The 14636-nt window shown below is 38.6% G+C and overlaps 1 protein-coding gene across 3 annotated transcripts in view; it reads left to right on the top strand.

Annotated features, from left to right (window-relative positions):
* Nucleotides 1-14636, top strand: part of CLCN4 (chloride voltage-gated channel 4) — a 99670-nt gene that overhangs the window by 66800 nt on the left and 18234 nt on the right. For all 3 annotated transcript variants that reach the window (XM_043992560.1, XM_043992558.1, XM_043992559.1), the window contains one exon: nt 871-1269. In XM_043992560.1, the coding sequence (XP_043848495.1) occupies nt 871-1269 (399 nt within the window). The remainder of the gene's footprint in view (nt 1-870; nt 1270-14636) is intronic.

The following is a 14636-nucleotide window of genomic DNA, read 5'->3' as shown; positions in this document are numbered from 1 at the left end:
GCGCAGTGGATAAGAGCACCGGCTCTGAAGTCAGGAGTACCTGAGTTCAAATCCGGCCTCAGACACTTGACACTAGCTGTGTAACCCTGGGCAAATCACTTAACCCCAATTGCCTCACTTTAAAAAAGAAAAAAAGAATAAATTGGCCTCAGACACTTACTAGCTGTGTGACCCTGGGCAAGTGACTTAACCCAGTTTGCCTCAGTTTCCTCACCTGTAAAATGGGAGTCAGGAAGACTCATCTTCCTGAGTTTAAATCTGGCCTCAGATACTTACTACCTGTGTGACCCTTGGCAAGTCATTTAACCCTGTTTGCCCAGAAAACCTCAAATAGGGTCATGAAGAGTTGCACATGACTGAAGAACAGCAATATTGCATTTTCGTGTGCAAGGTCTTTGTTTTTTATACATGATCTCTATTTCAACTTCACAGTAACCCCATGAAGTAGCAATTAAAGATGCTATTATTCCCAGTTTACAAATTAGGAAATCCAGTAAATGATGGACAAGATTTAAACCTATGTCTTCCAGAATTCAAGTTCAGAATTCTATCCCCTAGGCCATTCTGCTTTCTAGTACCTATCATTTTTGCAGATTGCTGCACAGCCCACACCATTGTGTTAGCATGGGAATTGACTCTTTGAGGTTGAGGCAACACGGGAAAGAGTGTGGTATCTGGAGTCTGAGAACCTGCGTTTGAACTCTGGCTCTATTATCACTACCTGCGTGATATTGGGAACCATCACAACTTTTCAGCTTCTTAGTCTTCTCATGTACAAAATGAAGGAGATTTTCTAAACAAGCCGAAGTCTGTTTTGGCTGTAAATTCTTCAAAACCTCGGAGTCTAACTAGATGTTCTTTTCTTCACAGGTGGAGTTACCCGGATGACTGTTTCGCTGGTGGTGATCATGTTTGAGTTAACAGGAGGTCTGGAGTACATTGTACCACTTATGGCAGCAGCTGTGACAAGCAAGTGGGTAGCAGATGCCTTTGGAAAAGAAGGCATCTACGAGGCGCACATCCACTTAAATGGTTACCCGTTTTTAGATGTGAAGGATGAGTTTACTCACAGGACGCTGGCAACTGATGTCATGAGGCCCAGGCGTGGGGAGCCGCCACTTTCTGTGCTCACTCAAGATAGCATGACGGTGGAGGATGTGGAGACGCTGATTAAAGAGACGGATTATAATGGCTTCCCTGTGGTGGTTTCCAAAGACTCAGAGCGCCTCATTGGTTTTGCCCAGAGGAGGGAACTCATTCTTGCCATAAGTGAGTAAAAAGAATGAACCTAATATTTACTAAGAAGTCAGTAGGGGTATAGCAGCATCAAATGAAATTGAAAAAATAAATAATTTATAGGTAATGAAGAATGATAAACTAAGACTTGGAAAAGTTGCTCACTTATAAATGTCCAACTTACAGATGACTCGTGTACAGATGACCTCTGCTCTGAATCCCTCTTCCATTCTGGGTTCTGCTCCAAGGCCCCATCACCCCATCAGATTAGTTCATAAGTAGAGGAAGGGAAGAATCCATGAAAATCAGGGACCACTTACCCCTAGAGATGGTGCTTCCTTTTCTCTAAATATTTTCACTTTACTTTTTTCTATAATTTTAAATAAAAAACTCTAGACATTTATCTTTGTTAACAAATATTGCCTTTTGTTAACACAAAATATCACTAGAGGGCTATAAAACCATTCATTCATTAGCATGAATTATTTAAATTGGATTGTTTTCCACCTAATCCCTGTTTTTACTGAAGGAATGGAAATTTTGATTAGCAGAGAAGGCCTTCTGGGTGGTTAGGGCAGTATCAAGGTACTTGGGTATCTGAGGAGAGTGGTAGTAGGAGATGAGAGAAAATTAAAGAAATAGAGATGGGAAATTGTGTAGGACAAACACTAAACTCGGGAAATGAGTCTTCCTCTACTTCCTTCCCTATATTCTCCACCCTCAGTTCTCGGGCTAGGATTGTTAGCATAGTAGTTAATCTACAGCAGTAGTCCCCAAACTTTTAAAGTATAGATAGGTAAGTGAGTGTGGAAAACATTGATTAAGTGCTTGCTTTATGCCAGGCAATGTGCTAAGCATTCAGGATACAAATTTAAGACATGTAAGGAAGTTCCTACTCCATGGGAGCTTACATTCTAACCGGAAGAAGAGAATGCATGGAAAGGAGGAGACATTCCCATGGCATGAATTGGATATAATTGTGAACTGCATAAGATAAGATAAGATCTTGCCTATTGCCTATCAGAGCCCAAGGTGATTCTAAGGGGAAGAGCCTAAGGCTTCATAGTGGAGGAAGAGGGGTGGCTTAGAAGATGAGATGGACGTCTGGAGTGGTCAGACAGATCTAGGAGAGGAAAAGGAGGGATAAGAATCAAGAAAACCGAAAGGGGACAGGAGGTGATACTGACCAGCACTGACAGAGGCTTTAGACAGATTAAGAAGGATGAGGATGGAGAAAAGACTATTAGATTTGGCAATTAAGAGATCCCTGGTAATGTGTGTAGCATTGTTTCTTCAGATAATGTGCCCTCAGTCCTAAATGATCAATTTACAATTGAGTTTTTAGAATTGAGCCTCAATTTTAAGCTGGGCATGGCTTGTACACCGACTGGATTCATTTTGTTAAGTTTTTTATCAAGTTCAAGTGAGCTTCATTATTTTATTGTTCTACATTACACACTTCACTTCTTATCTGAGGAAATAGGTCTATAAAAGGATTTTCTTTTAGCTTATGAGCAAAAGCATTTATAACAGTAATCTGATAAGTTTTCAAATCTGCTGACTTAATAAGGAATGATACCTTTTGGATTCATATATAAAAGTCATTAAACTTTTAAATGAGCTTTTGAAAGAGAACTTTCTTTTTGATAAAGTATAATATATAGTAAAATCTTTTGAATAAAGTATAATTAAAATGAATTGAGCAGTTGGGTAGCACAGTGGATCTCTATACAGAACTGACCTTGGAGTCAAGAAGACTCATCTTCCTGAGTTCAAATCTGGCCTCAGACAACGTACTAGCTGTGTGATCTTGGGCTAGTCATTTAATCCTGTTTGCCTCAGTTTTCTCATCTGTAAAAATGGGGATAATAATAGCACTTACATCCCAGGGTTGTTGTCAGGATCAAATGAGATAATATTTGAAAAATGCTTTGCAACCTAAAAGTTCTGTATAAATGCCAGCAAGCTAGCTATTACTTGCCCATACAGTTTGCTTGGCAGAGCCAGGATTTGGATGTAGGTCCTCCCAACTACAAATACTATATCAGGAAGCTGTATCGTGACTGATGACCTAAACCTTTCTTGGACCTATATCTATATCTATATCTATATATTTTCAACCATAATGGATAGATTGCTTTATGTTATGAACATAAGATATGGGAAAATAATCTCTAAACATAGACCTGGACTGAAGCTGAGCTTCCATTTTCTTAGTACGTTTAGCATTTTATAAGATCATATTACTGTTTTATTCTTGTCAGCTTAGCACTTCAGTATCTGTGAAAGCTTAGTGTCATCTGCACACTTGGATAGCTGACTGTATTCTCCCTTTGATATGATATACAAAAATGTTCCATAGACTTGTCCCAGACCATCCGTCATGGATTCCAGGATTCTCTGTCTCTGCCCAGAGAAATCCTTTTTTTATATTTACCCCTCTGTTTCCTATCTGTCTATAAGCCACTTTCTTATCCTTGTTAAAAACTGTTCCCTCAAATCCATGGTGATTCAATAAAAAAACAAAAAGGTTTTTGAAAATCTCAATAAAAGCATATCCACTCGTTTCCCCTTACCTACTGCCTTAATAATGTCAGACATAATCTCATCTGACAGAAACCATAGTGCTTTTCTCACCAAAGATTATATTGGCTTACATATTTGGGGTATATTTTTATACATTAGGGATAAATCTGGAATTGCATTATAATTCTGTTCTCTTTACATGGAGCCTGGGTTTGTTTGTTTTTAAATATTTTAATCAGATGTCCTTTTAAAATATACAGCCTCTTTAAGGACATTTATGGAAAAGGTACAATTTGAAAAATCTTGCTAAAGTAATAAATGTCAATGAATCAACCATCCATTGTCTAGCTGAAAAGGCACCTGCATAGAAACTACTGGCTAATTACTGATGAAACACATTCCTGTAATCAAATGGTAAATAGTAATTGCCATCAAATTGTTAGAGAAGGAATTTAGGTTTATGAACTGATAGCTCTCTAGGTAGGTAGCAATGTTTGGAATGTCTGTAGTCCGAAAAGTAAATGTAAACAGTGTCTTTATGCTTTCAATCAGACAGGTAATAATGTAGGGGAAAGAGAGGAGTAATGTTTACCCTTGAGCAATCAGAGATGCTTATCTTCTTAGACTGTATAGATAGATAGGAAAAGTCTACTTCCCCAGGTATTGGGGAGGAAGGTAATTTCTTACATTCTTGGGTTATAGGAATGGGGTCAGAATTTCAGAATTTTAGAGTTTGAAGGGACCTCAGGCAGTCCTCTAGTCAAACCCTCATCAGAAAAAGGAATCCCACAGTTATACCATATATGCTAAGTGGTCATTTAGCATTTCTTGTAAGATCTTGGGGTAGGGTAACCCATTACCTCCCTTTCCACTTTTGTATAACTCTATTTGTTAGATAGGTGGGTTTATTTTTAAAAAACTTCAAACCTAAATGTGCCTCATTACCTTTTACTCACTGCCTCTGGTTCTTCCTTGGGGTGCCCAGCAGACTAAGTCTTTTCCCTTTTCCACATGATAAAGAAGGAAAGGGAAAATAAGCATTTATATAGCACCTACTATGTTCCAGGCACAATGCCAAGCACTTTACAAATATTATCTCATCTAATCCTCAACAACCCTTTAAGGTAGGTAGTTATTATCCTCATTTTTTACTGAAGGAAACTGGGGTAAACAAAAGTTAAGTCACTTACCCAAGGTCACACAGCTAGTGTCTGAGGGAAAATTCGAATTCAGGTCTTCCTGACTGCAGACCCAGTGCTTTATCCACTGTTCTTCCTAGCTGCCTCAAAATACCCCTTCAAATACTGGAGGAGAGATTTCATGTCTTCCCCTGTACCCTGAGTCTTCTTTTCTTTAGGTTAAATATTCTCAATTCCTTCAGCTGATCTTCATGTGATTTTACTTCAGTCTCTTCACATGATGCTGAACACACCAGGTTACCAATGTCCTGTTTAAACTGTGGTACCCAAAACTGAACCTAGTATCTCAGATGCAGTCTAACCAGGGTCAAGTAGAGGGGAATCTATCACTTTCTTTTTTCTGGAAGCAGTCTTTTGGTACAGCCCAAGACACTGGCATTAACTAGTCTTGTCCAAAGCCATTCTTACTCTTTTACAAAAAATTCTCTTTCCCCCAACTACTTGTAAAAAATTTTGACTTAGTAGTTACAGAAATGAGGGTCTCTCAGTCTCCCAGATGTATGCTTTCACACATTCCATCTTTCCTGCCTAGAATGTTCTCCCTCTTTATCACTATCTGTTAGAATGTTTAGCTTCCTGTACGGCTCTGTTTTACCCTCCATAAATCCATCTCTTATCCTCCAGTTGCTAGAATTCTCTCCCTCTACCAGTAACCTTGTCTCATTCTTATCTGCACCTTTGTTGTATTCTGTAAGTCAAATGTAAGTCACTTCAGGGTGGGATTTTGTATCATTAGCTTTTAGCACAGTGACTTGCGCACAGTAAAAACTTAAATGTTTTTTTTTTTAAATGAATTTTTTTTGGGGGGTGAGGCAATTGGGGTTAAGTGACTTGCCCAGGGTCACACAGCTAGAACATGTTAAGTGTCTGAGGCCGGATTTGAACTCAGGTCCTCCTGACTCCAGGGCCGGTGCTCTATCCACTGCGCCATCTAGCTGCCCCTAAATGTTTTTTTTTTAATAAATATTTTGTTGAATTTAAAATGGACAAGAGAAAAATTATAGAATGTAGAGATTATAGTAGATATCCTGACTTGAAACCCTGGCATGTGGTATCTATTTTCAAGGGGATAAAGAGGCTTCTAGATAAGGAAGCTTGCAAAGTTTTCTCTGAAGGACTTCAAAAAGAAGAAAGAGCCTTTTTAGTGTGGGCAAGTCAAACAGATTTTAGTTTTTGGTCCAACAGTTTTGAACCTGTTATTTTACTGTGTAAGGAACTCCTAGGGAGAAACCAGCTGTGTGAATGCAGGTCAGAAACTCATGGGTAACTTTTTGTCTTAGGAGGTGGTCTACGACACTGAGAAGTATCCATGATCATGCTGCTACTCTGCACTACAGGAAGACTTAAACCCAGGTTTTCCCAAATCCAAGGCCAGCCACTACAATGCATTGTCTCTCAGTTATACAAAGTGCTTTCTCCATAAGTATTTTCACACATTTTAATGAGGGTTTTAAAGAGTCATTGATAAAGGACTTATAAGGTCTTCTGGCTTCAAATCCAACACCCTTTCTACTGAACCACACTCGCAGTTATTATTCATTCATTTCAGTCACGTCTGACTCCTCATGATCCCATCTGGGGTTTTCTTGGCAGAGATACTGGAGTGATTTGTCTTTTTGTTCTCAAGATCATTTAACAGATGACGAAACAGAGGCAAACAGTGACCTGCCCAGGGCCACACAGCTACCAAGTGTCTGAGGCCAGATTTGAACTCAGGAAGATGAGTCTTCCTGACTCCAGGCCCAGCACACTATCCACTGTGCTACCTAGCTACCCCATAAAACTTGCAAATTATGCATAACACTTATTATACCTGCATAATTTATAAGTTTTATAGAGAAAATCCTTTTGATTATTTATACTGATGAGTTACTATATTGCTATTAACTTATTATCAATATAATTATTATTAATTCAGTAATCTGATAGCTCATTCAAGATCAATTAGAATTTTTGCTTTTAATTCCTGGTATTTCAGAGATTATATAATACATATTAACAAATATCGTTGAACACCAGCTATGTGCCTAACACTGCTTGGGGATGCTGAGCTTTTTCTATATACCTTTAATAGTAACATGTCATATTGGATTGATCAAGAAATGATCTAAGAGGGGCCGGCTAGGTGGCGCAGTGGATGAAGCACTGTGGGCCCTGGATTCAGGAGGACCCAAGTTCAAATCCAGCCTCAGACACTTGACACTTACTGGCTGTGTGACCCTGGGCAAGTCACTTAACCCTCATTGCCCTGCCCCCCCAAAAAGAAAGAAATGATCTAAGAGTAAGAGAGATCTTGTTTTAAGTCCTGCCTATGAGCCATATAGATGTGTGACCCTGGCTTAGCACCTCAGGCAGCTTTCTAAACCCACAAGGTAATATAGATGAGTAGCCAATATGCAACAACAGAATCAGCCAGCCAGTAAACATTTACTAAGTGCCTGCTATGTGCCAAGAACTGTGCTAAGAACCAGGGAGACAAAGAAAGCCATATGACAGTTTCTGTCCTCAAGGAGTTCACAGTCTAATGTGGGGAGATAACGTGTGTATGGCTATGTCTGAATAAGATAATCAATAGAGGTAAGGCTCTAGACAGAAGGAGGGTTGAGAAGGGCTTCTTGTAGAAGGTAAGAATTTAGGTAAGACTTGAAGGAAGCCAAGAAACCAGGATGTAGAGATGAGGAGGGAAAGAATTCCAGGCATGGGGAACAGCTGTGAAAATGCCAGGAGTCCCACGGGATGTGACTTGTCTTGTTCTAAGAATAGGAGAGGAGGCCAGTGCCACAGGATTGCAGAGTTCGTGGTGGGGCATAAGGTATAAGAAAATTAGAAAGGTAGGGTTGGAGGTGAGGATGGGGATTTGGTTACTCTACAGAGGATCTGATATTTGATCCTGGAGGGAATTTCCACACTAGAAATGCCCTGTATCAGTGAAATCACAGGCCCAAATACAGTCTTCCTTTCCCTGGCTCTTCCCAAAACTTTTTTTTGGGGGGGGGGGCAGGGCAATGAGGGTTAAGTGACTTGCCCAGGGTCACACAACTAGTGTAGAGTGTTTGAGGTCAGATTTGAACTCAGGTCCTCCTGAATCCAGGGCTGGTGCTTTATCCAGGGCTAGGTGGCTGTGCCACCTAAAGCTGCCCCTCATTCCCAAAACTTTAGTGTTACCATCTGTAACCAGGTAGAATATTAAATCGTATAAACTATATAAATCTTCACTGCACAAATTTTTTTCCTTCCTTGTCATCTTGTACAAAATGACTAATATGGAATTTTTTTTTGCATGATTGCCCATGTATATTCCTTATCAAATTGCTTATAGTCTCAAAGAGAGGGAAGGGAGGGAGGGATAGAATGTGGAACTCCAAACTTTAAAACAATAACAACAACAAAAACCCAAATGTTTAAAAAATGTTTTAATGTAATTGGAAAAAAAATCATATATTATTTTAAAAAACTCTTCAGGAACGCAACACAACTAGGAAATATGCTAAGAAACCTATCATTTTACAAGTGCTGAGATTTCTCATAATAGTTGATATCACAACAACACTGTGAGATAGGTTTTAAACATATCATTTGACCCATTTTACAGATGAGGGAACTGAGTTTTCAGTTAAGTGATTTCTATAGTAATATGCCTTTAGTTTCAGAAGTGGGATTCAGATACAGGCTTTTCTCACTTGTTTAGCACTTAATTTATTGTATTATGGCAACTGACCTGCATGATGTACAAAGGAACAGGGTTCTGTCTCTCCTCCTATATTATAAAGACTTAAATTTTCTTTCCTTTTTTAGTATTTTATTTTTCCTCAATTACATGTAAAAACAATTCTTAACTTTTGTTGTAAAAATTGAGGTCTAAATTCTCTCCTGTTTGCCCCCCCCCCCATTGAAAAGGCCAGCTATTTGGTATCAATTATACATATGTAGCCTTGCAAAGCATATTTCCATATTAGTCATGTTGTCGAAGAAAACAGACCCAAGAAAAAATAAAATTAAAAAAGTATGCTTCAATCTTTATTCAGACACCATCATTTCTTTCTCTCGGGATAGATAGCATTTTTCATGTCCTTCAGAGTTGTCTTGGATCATTGTATTGCTGATAATAACTAAATCATTCACAGTTGATCATCGTAAAGTGTTGCTGTTCCTATATACAATGTCCTGGTTCTATTCATTTCACTTTGTATCAATTCATGTAAATCTTTCCAGGTTTTTCTGAGTACATCTAGCTCATCATTTCTTACAGCACAATAGTATTCCATCACAATCATATACCACAACTTGTTCAGCCATATCCCAATTGCTGGGCATCCCCTCAATTTCCAGTTCTTTGCCACCTACCAGAAAAGAGCTGCTATAAATATTTTTGTATTATAAAGACTTTTTAAGGGAGACCCCTTGCAAAGTATCTGAAGCATTTTGATAGCTCTAATTCATGATCCCTTTTTGTTTCTGTTCCTTTGTGGATTCATATGTCTTTGGGTTATCATCTTATCAATGAGTATGTATGAGATAGTGTTCTTTTCATAAGATCAGTATTTAGAATGGGAAGGATTTTACAAATGAGGGAATTGAGCCTTAGAGAAGATTAAAAAAAGTTGTCTAGGGACAAACTGATAATGAGTAGCAGAGTCAGGATTTCATTCCAGGTCTTTTGACTTCAATATGAATGTTCTTTCTTTATTATGTAGCATGTGTACACTGGCTACACCCTCTCAGGGCAGGACAGCTATATTATTTCTCCTCAGAGTTCTCGGGTACCCTGAAGCGTTTGTGAGCCATCAGCTCAAGCCCACACTGGCTATGCCTCCTCCCATTATTAGGGAGCCACTGACTAGCAACTCAATTGCATTTAACCACTTCTCAGTATGTTGCTTTTACTAAGGGATATTTGCCTTGAAGATAGCAAGAACAGACTTACCAGTATATCCACCAAAATCTGCAGGGTGTATTCTTCCTTACACCAGCTCATTTTTTTGATGGAGTAGGTCCAAAATTTACTTTTAGTTCTAACATAGCATTGTTCTCACCAGTTTCACATCCAGGGTTGCATCACTACTGGATGAGTACTGCCCAAGGCCAGAAGGTCATTTCTGAAGATTATTTCTTGATCTCTGGCAAATAGATGCTGGATTTGCTTTAGTACCTAGCCTAGGTAACATCTCTTGGATTTCTGTTACTTCCTCTCCTGTGGTTGGAAGACTCTACTACCTATACCCAGAATACCAAAAAAAAAAAAAATGAACAAAAAGGTCAAGCTAGCTCCATTTCTCGGGGGCCACATGGTCTCAGAGGGCAAAGACCCTAAGGCCCTTTCTATTAACACATATAGAAAGGGTCACCTAGTTCCTCCAGACTCTAATGCAACAAAAAGAGATTATGGCCAGAATTAACTCAGACTTTTTTTTTTTTAAAGATGCTTACAGTTTTGGCTACCCAGACAATCAAAAATAAAATCTCCTCCCAACTGTGTAATGAGCCAACCAAAAGCAATTACAGAATTCCACACATGTCCCATACATAGTCTCCCTAACATATTTCCCTTAGATGTCATGATAATTCTCCCAAAAGCAGGTCTCTTGTGTTTTCCACAAGAGGACGCCCCATCTGAGCAAGCTGGTAGGGTCTGTGCATGTGCCAGACCTGCATTATAATTATATTGTACTTTCTCCATTTATTGAACTATACCTTGAATTCTGTGGGAACTCCCACATCAATTTCTAGGTATGTTGCTACAGGTGACAATTTCTAGTTAAGCTCCCCCATAGGAATCAGGGAAGAACAGTTAGCAAATTAATTAATTTTTCTGTTTATATTTTGAATATTCAAGATAATTATTTATTAGTTGAACCAACTGATATTACAAATCACAACAATTAATAAAATAAATCATACTTGCATTTGCATTTGCATTTGTTAATGGGCAAATTTCACAAGTCCTACGGTTTATATATACCAAAAAAGGACAGATTCAACCAATATGGAAGCATAAAACTTTCTTTAAACAAACTTTAAGGGGCAGCTAGGTGGCATAGTGGATAAAGCACCAGCCCTTGGATTCAGCCCTTGGAGGACCTGAGTTCAAATCTGGCCTCAAACACTCGACACTAGCTGTGTGATCCTGGACAAGTCACTTAACCCTCATTGCCCTGCCAAACACCCCCCCCCAAAAAAAACCCCAAAACACTTTAAATCTTTGAAATTTGGGTACTAAATAGCAGAATGATGGTCACTGAATTTGTTAATGTTTGTCTTTGTGGTATACGTGAAGTCTACATTAGCACTAGTGTTATTATTCATGCTTGTATATACTATAAAGAAAAATAATGTCTCTTTTTTAACAATGGAGCTCTCTTTCCAAATATTGTATCTAACAGATCATTTTAAAAGGTTCCCTGGTAGACTCAGGATTGTATTTCAGATCTTCTGGCTTCCAGGCCCCCTACTCTCTCTGCTAGGCACATCTGTTTTTCAGATGAAGTAAACAAAATGAGAATAAAGAGGAGAGTTGACAAAGCCACAATGTCAACTCCTTCCTTCTTGGATCCTGAATAGGTCTGGACCCTTTTAAATAAGCTGCCTGAGACCAATCCAGCATTCTGGAAAAAATTAAAGTAACAAACAAGAATGACTAATACAACTTTATTTATTCTGCATACCTTTAAGTACCATCCAGTGATAATTTTGGCGTTTTTTTTTGTTCTCTGGGTCTGTGATATACAATGTACTGTGTATAAACTCTGTACATTACAGTTTCTTGCCACCTGTTTAGTGTTTGTGGGCCAGATATTAATAAAGAGTCTTATTGTTTATCCAAACCAATGCATCTTCACCATCCATCTAAACAGATGACTTCAGTGTTTACAAGAGACAAGGTTGCTGTTTGTTTTTCCACATGGAAGATGTGCACGTTATACGTTTATTAGCCAAAACTTTGAGGATGAAAACCCACAGCATATTTTCTTCTATAAACTCTGAACCCCTAAAGTCTAAGTTTACTCTCATTTCCTCTTTCTTCATTGAAGGCCACGATAAAAATGAGACAGACAAGGATTTTAGACCCAAAGCTGAGTTCTAGAGAGAAGCAATTCTATCCTCTTTCATACTTCAGTGATCTGTGGTATGGTTGGCATAGGGACTTCCTCTATTAATGTAGATCACAAGCTCTTTATGAGCAAAAATGGTCTCTAAAGAATTCCCGTGAGTACAAAAACTCCTCACTTTATAGTTGACTATAGTCAACCTAGAGACGAATTTCCCCAAACTTAGCTAGACTGGTCTTTGTGTAACAGAAATATAGTTCTTTCCAATTCTTCCCTAGTCTTGCACTTGCCTTTCTGGCTTGGTAGAATATTCAAGTTTGCTCTGCTGTCATAGCTTCCGGGAACCCAGCATCATCTTCACTCCATGATAAGACTAGAGAGTGGGACTTTGATGGAGAATTCTGCACACAAGTTAAAACAGAACTCAAAACCAGAAACTGACTCCTCTTTCTCTCTTGACAGCTCTTAGTATCATATCTTTCACTCCCCAAAATGTATTTTTTACTGACTGACCCTCACTAAGAAGTCAGCTCTTTCTGGGGCATTTGAAAAATGGTTGTTGGGCCATATGAGTGGGGTAGTTTCTAAATTTGGGCTCTCCTTGGTTCACCTGGGAAAGAAGGCTTTTTTTTAAACCTGTCATCCTTTCCTGTTCTCCAGTTCAAGCACCCTTAGGCCCCTTCAACAACCCCTGGATACAATTTGCAATAGCAGGATAAGCCTTTTTTTGTTCTATTTCAAAAATCCATATCAAAAAATTTCTGGAAAGCAATGGTGAATACTCACTATGTGAGTGACAGAATGAACAAACCATATATCATCAGCACTGTCTCAGGTCCATATTATCCAGACTTCTTTTGGCAGTGAGCAGTCAGGCATCTTTTGTTGAGTCCCTCCAGGATGTTATTTAACATAAAAATTGAAAACTGGGGGGCAGCTAGGTGGTGCAGTGGATAGAGCACCAGCCCTGGATTCAGGAGGACCTGAGTTCAAATCCAGCCTCAGACACTTGACACTTACTTGCTGTGTGACCCTGGGCAAGTCACTTAACCCTCATTGTCCCACAAAAACAAACAAACAAACAAAACAACAACAAAAAAATGTATATCAGAAGAGGTGCCTCAGATATGTAGAAAGGCAAAAGGTTCAATTTTGGATAAAGCACCTGCCTTGGATTCAGGAGTACCTGAGTTCAAATTCGGCCTCCAACACTTGACACTTACTAGCTGTGTGACCCTGGGCAAGTCACTTAACCCCCATTGCCCCACCAAAAAAAAAAAAATTTGAAAACTAGGTTATCCAAATCTTGGTAGGTATGATGTACTTAATGTTAGACTAGGTTTTCAAATCCAGTTGAGTCCAGGTTCATTTTGGAGAATGTTTTACGCTTCTTATTCAGTAGTATTACGTATATTGATTCAGTTCTAGCTCATATGTGTTTATTAATTTTCTTGAAACTCAACAAACTAATGTAAATTCATTCAAGTTTGCATTCAATAATTGGTTCCACAAATTAGTGTATCTAGTTCTGGATTGCCATTTATTGTGAAAGTGCTATTTTCAGAATAGCTTAGAAACATGCAGTGTGATGGTGAAAAATCATCAACCTGAAGATAAGAGCAAATAGATGTGCATTGGGCATTTTTGTAAAATCACTAAAAAGGAGAAAAGTCTTGATTCAGCAAAGAAGCACTCAGTGCAATACAGACCTTTAAAAAGATGGACCTCAGTCGGTGTATTTGCTGATTGAATCTTATCCTTTTTTTGATGTTACCAGAGCGGGCTCCATCATCTGAAGGCATTTGCTCTGCAGGCCAGCCTTCTGTTTCCATTTTAACTAGGGCTTCTTCCCTCCATCCCCATCTCAGTGTGATCCCAAATGCTCCCATTTTTCCAATAGAGTAGTGTATTGCAATGAAAGGCCTCAGAGAACACTATTGTAGTCTTATTCTTTCAAACAGACATCTAGGTGAATAATAGTGTGTAAGAAGAGAAGAGATTTATAACAGATATGGAACCATTCTCAGGGCAGACCTCACCATACATCTTTTCTAACCTTTTCCTATTCACTAGCCCTAGACAGATCTATTGTGGCCAATAGATTTATTTCATTTTTTATTTACAAAAAAGTTTTCAGCCCAGATTTCTACCATTTCATTAAGTTGTTTTTAATGAACTCCTAAGTTCTCAGCAGAGAAAAAGTAGGGTAATTGTAATCATAACAATTTTACTATGATATTATTTTTAATCCAAGAAATGACTCATTTAAAAAATATGAAAAATGCAAATCAAAAGAGAGAAAAACGTGTTCTTTCCTGAGACATTTCTCTTTCCCCTTTGGGGATAATTGTGTTTAGACTTAAAAGTCCTGGATACAGAGGCAAGTTTGGTCTCAGCCTTCTCATCCTGCAGAGAGTTCACCTTCCCATTGTGAAAATTATAAATTAGTCTGTAATTAACAACTGTCATTTTAAAAATTAATAGTAATTGGGTACTTTTGAACCTGTTTCCTTTCCCTTTTGGGAACACCAGGTTCACCCTGCCTCACACAAAGAAGCCATGGCTTTTATCAGACCCATCTTTAGCACCCTTGGAAGGATGACATGTGCTCTGGATTTCAGGTGTGATA

This window comes from Dromiciops gliroides, chromosome 3 (assembly GCF_019393635.1).
Source record: "Dromiciops gliroides isolate mDroGli1 chromosome 3, mDroGli1.pri, whole genome shotgun sequence".
Classification (NCBI taxonomy): Eukaryota; Metazoa; Chordata; class Mammalia; order Microbiotheria; family Microbiotheriidae; genus Dromiciops; species Dromiciops gliroides.
This window is presented reverse-complemented; position numbering and strand designations above follow the sequence as displayed.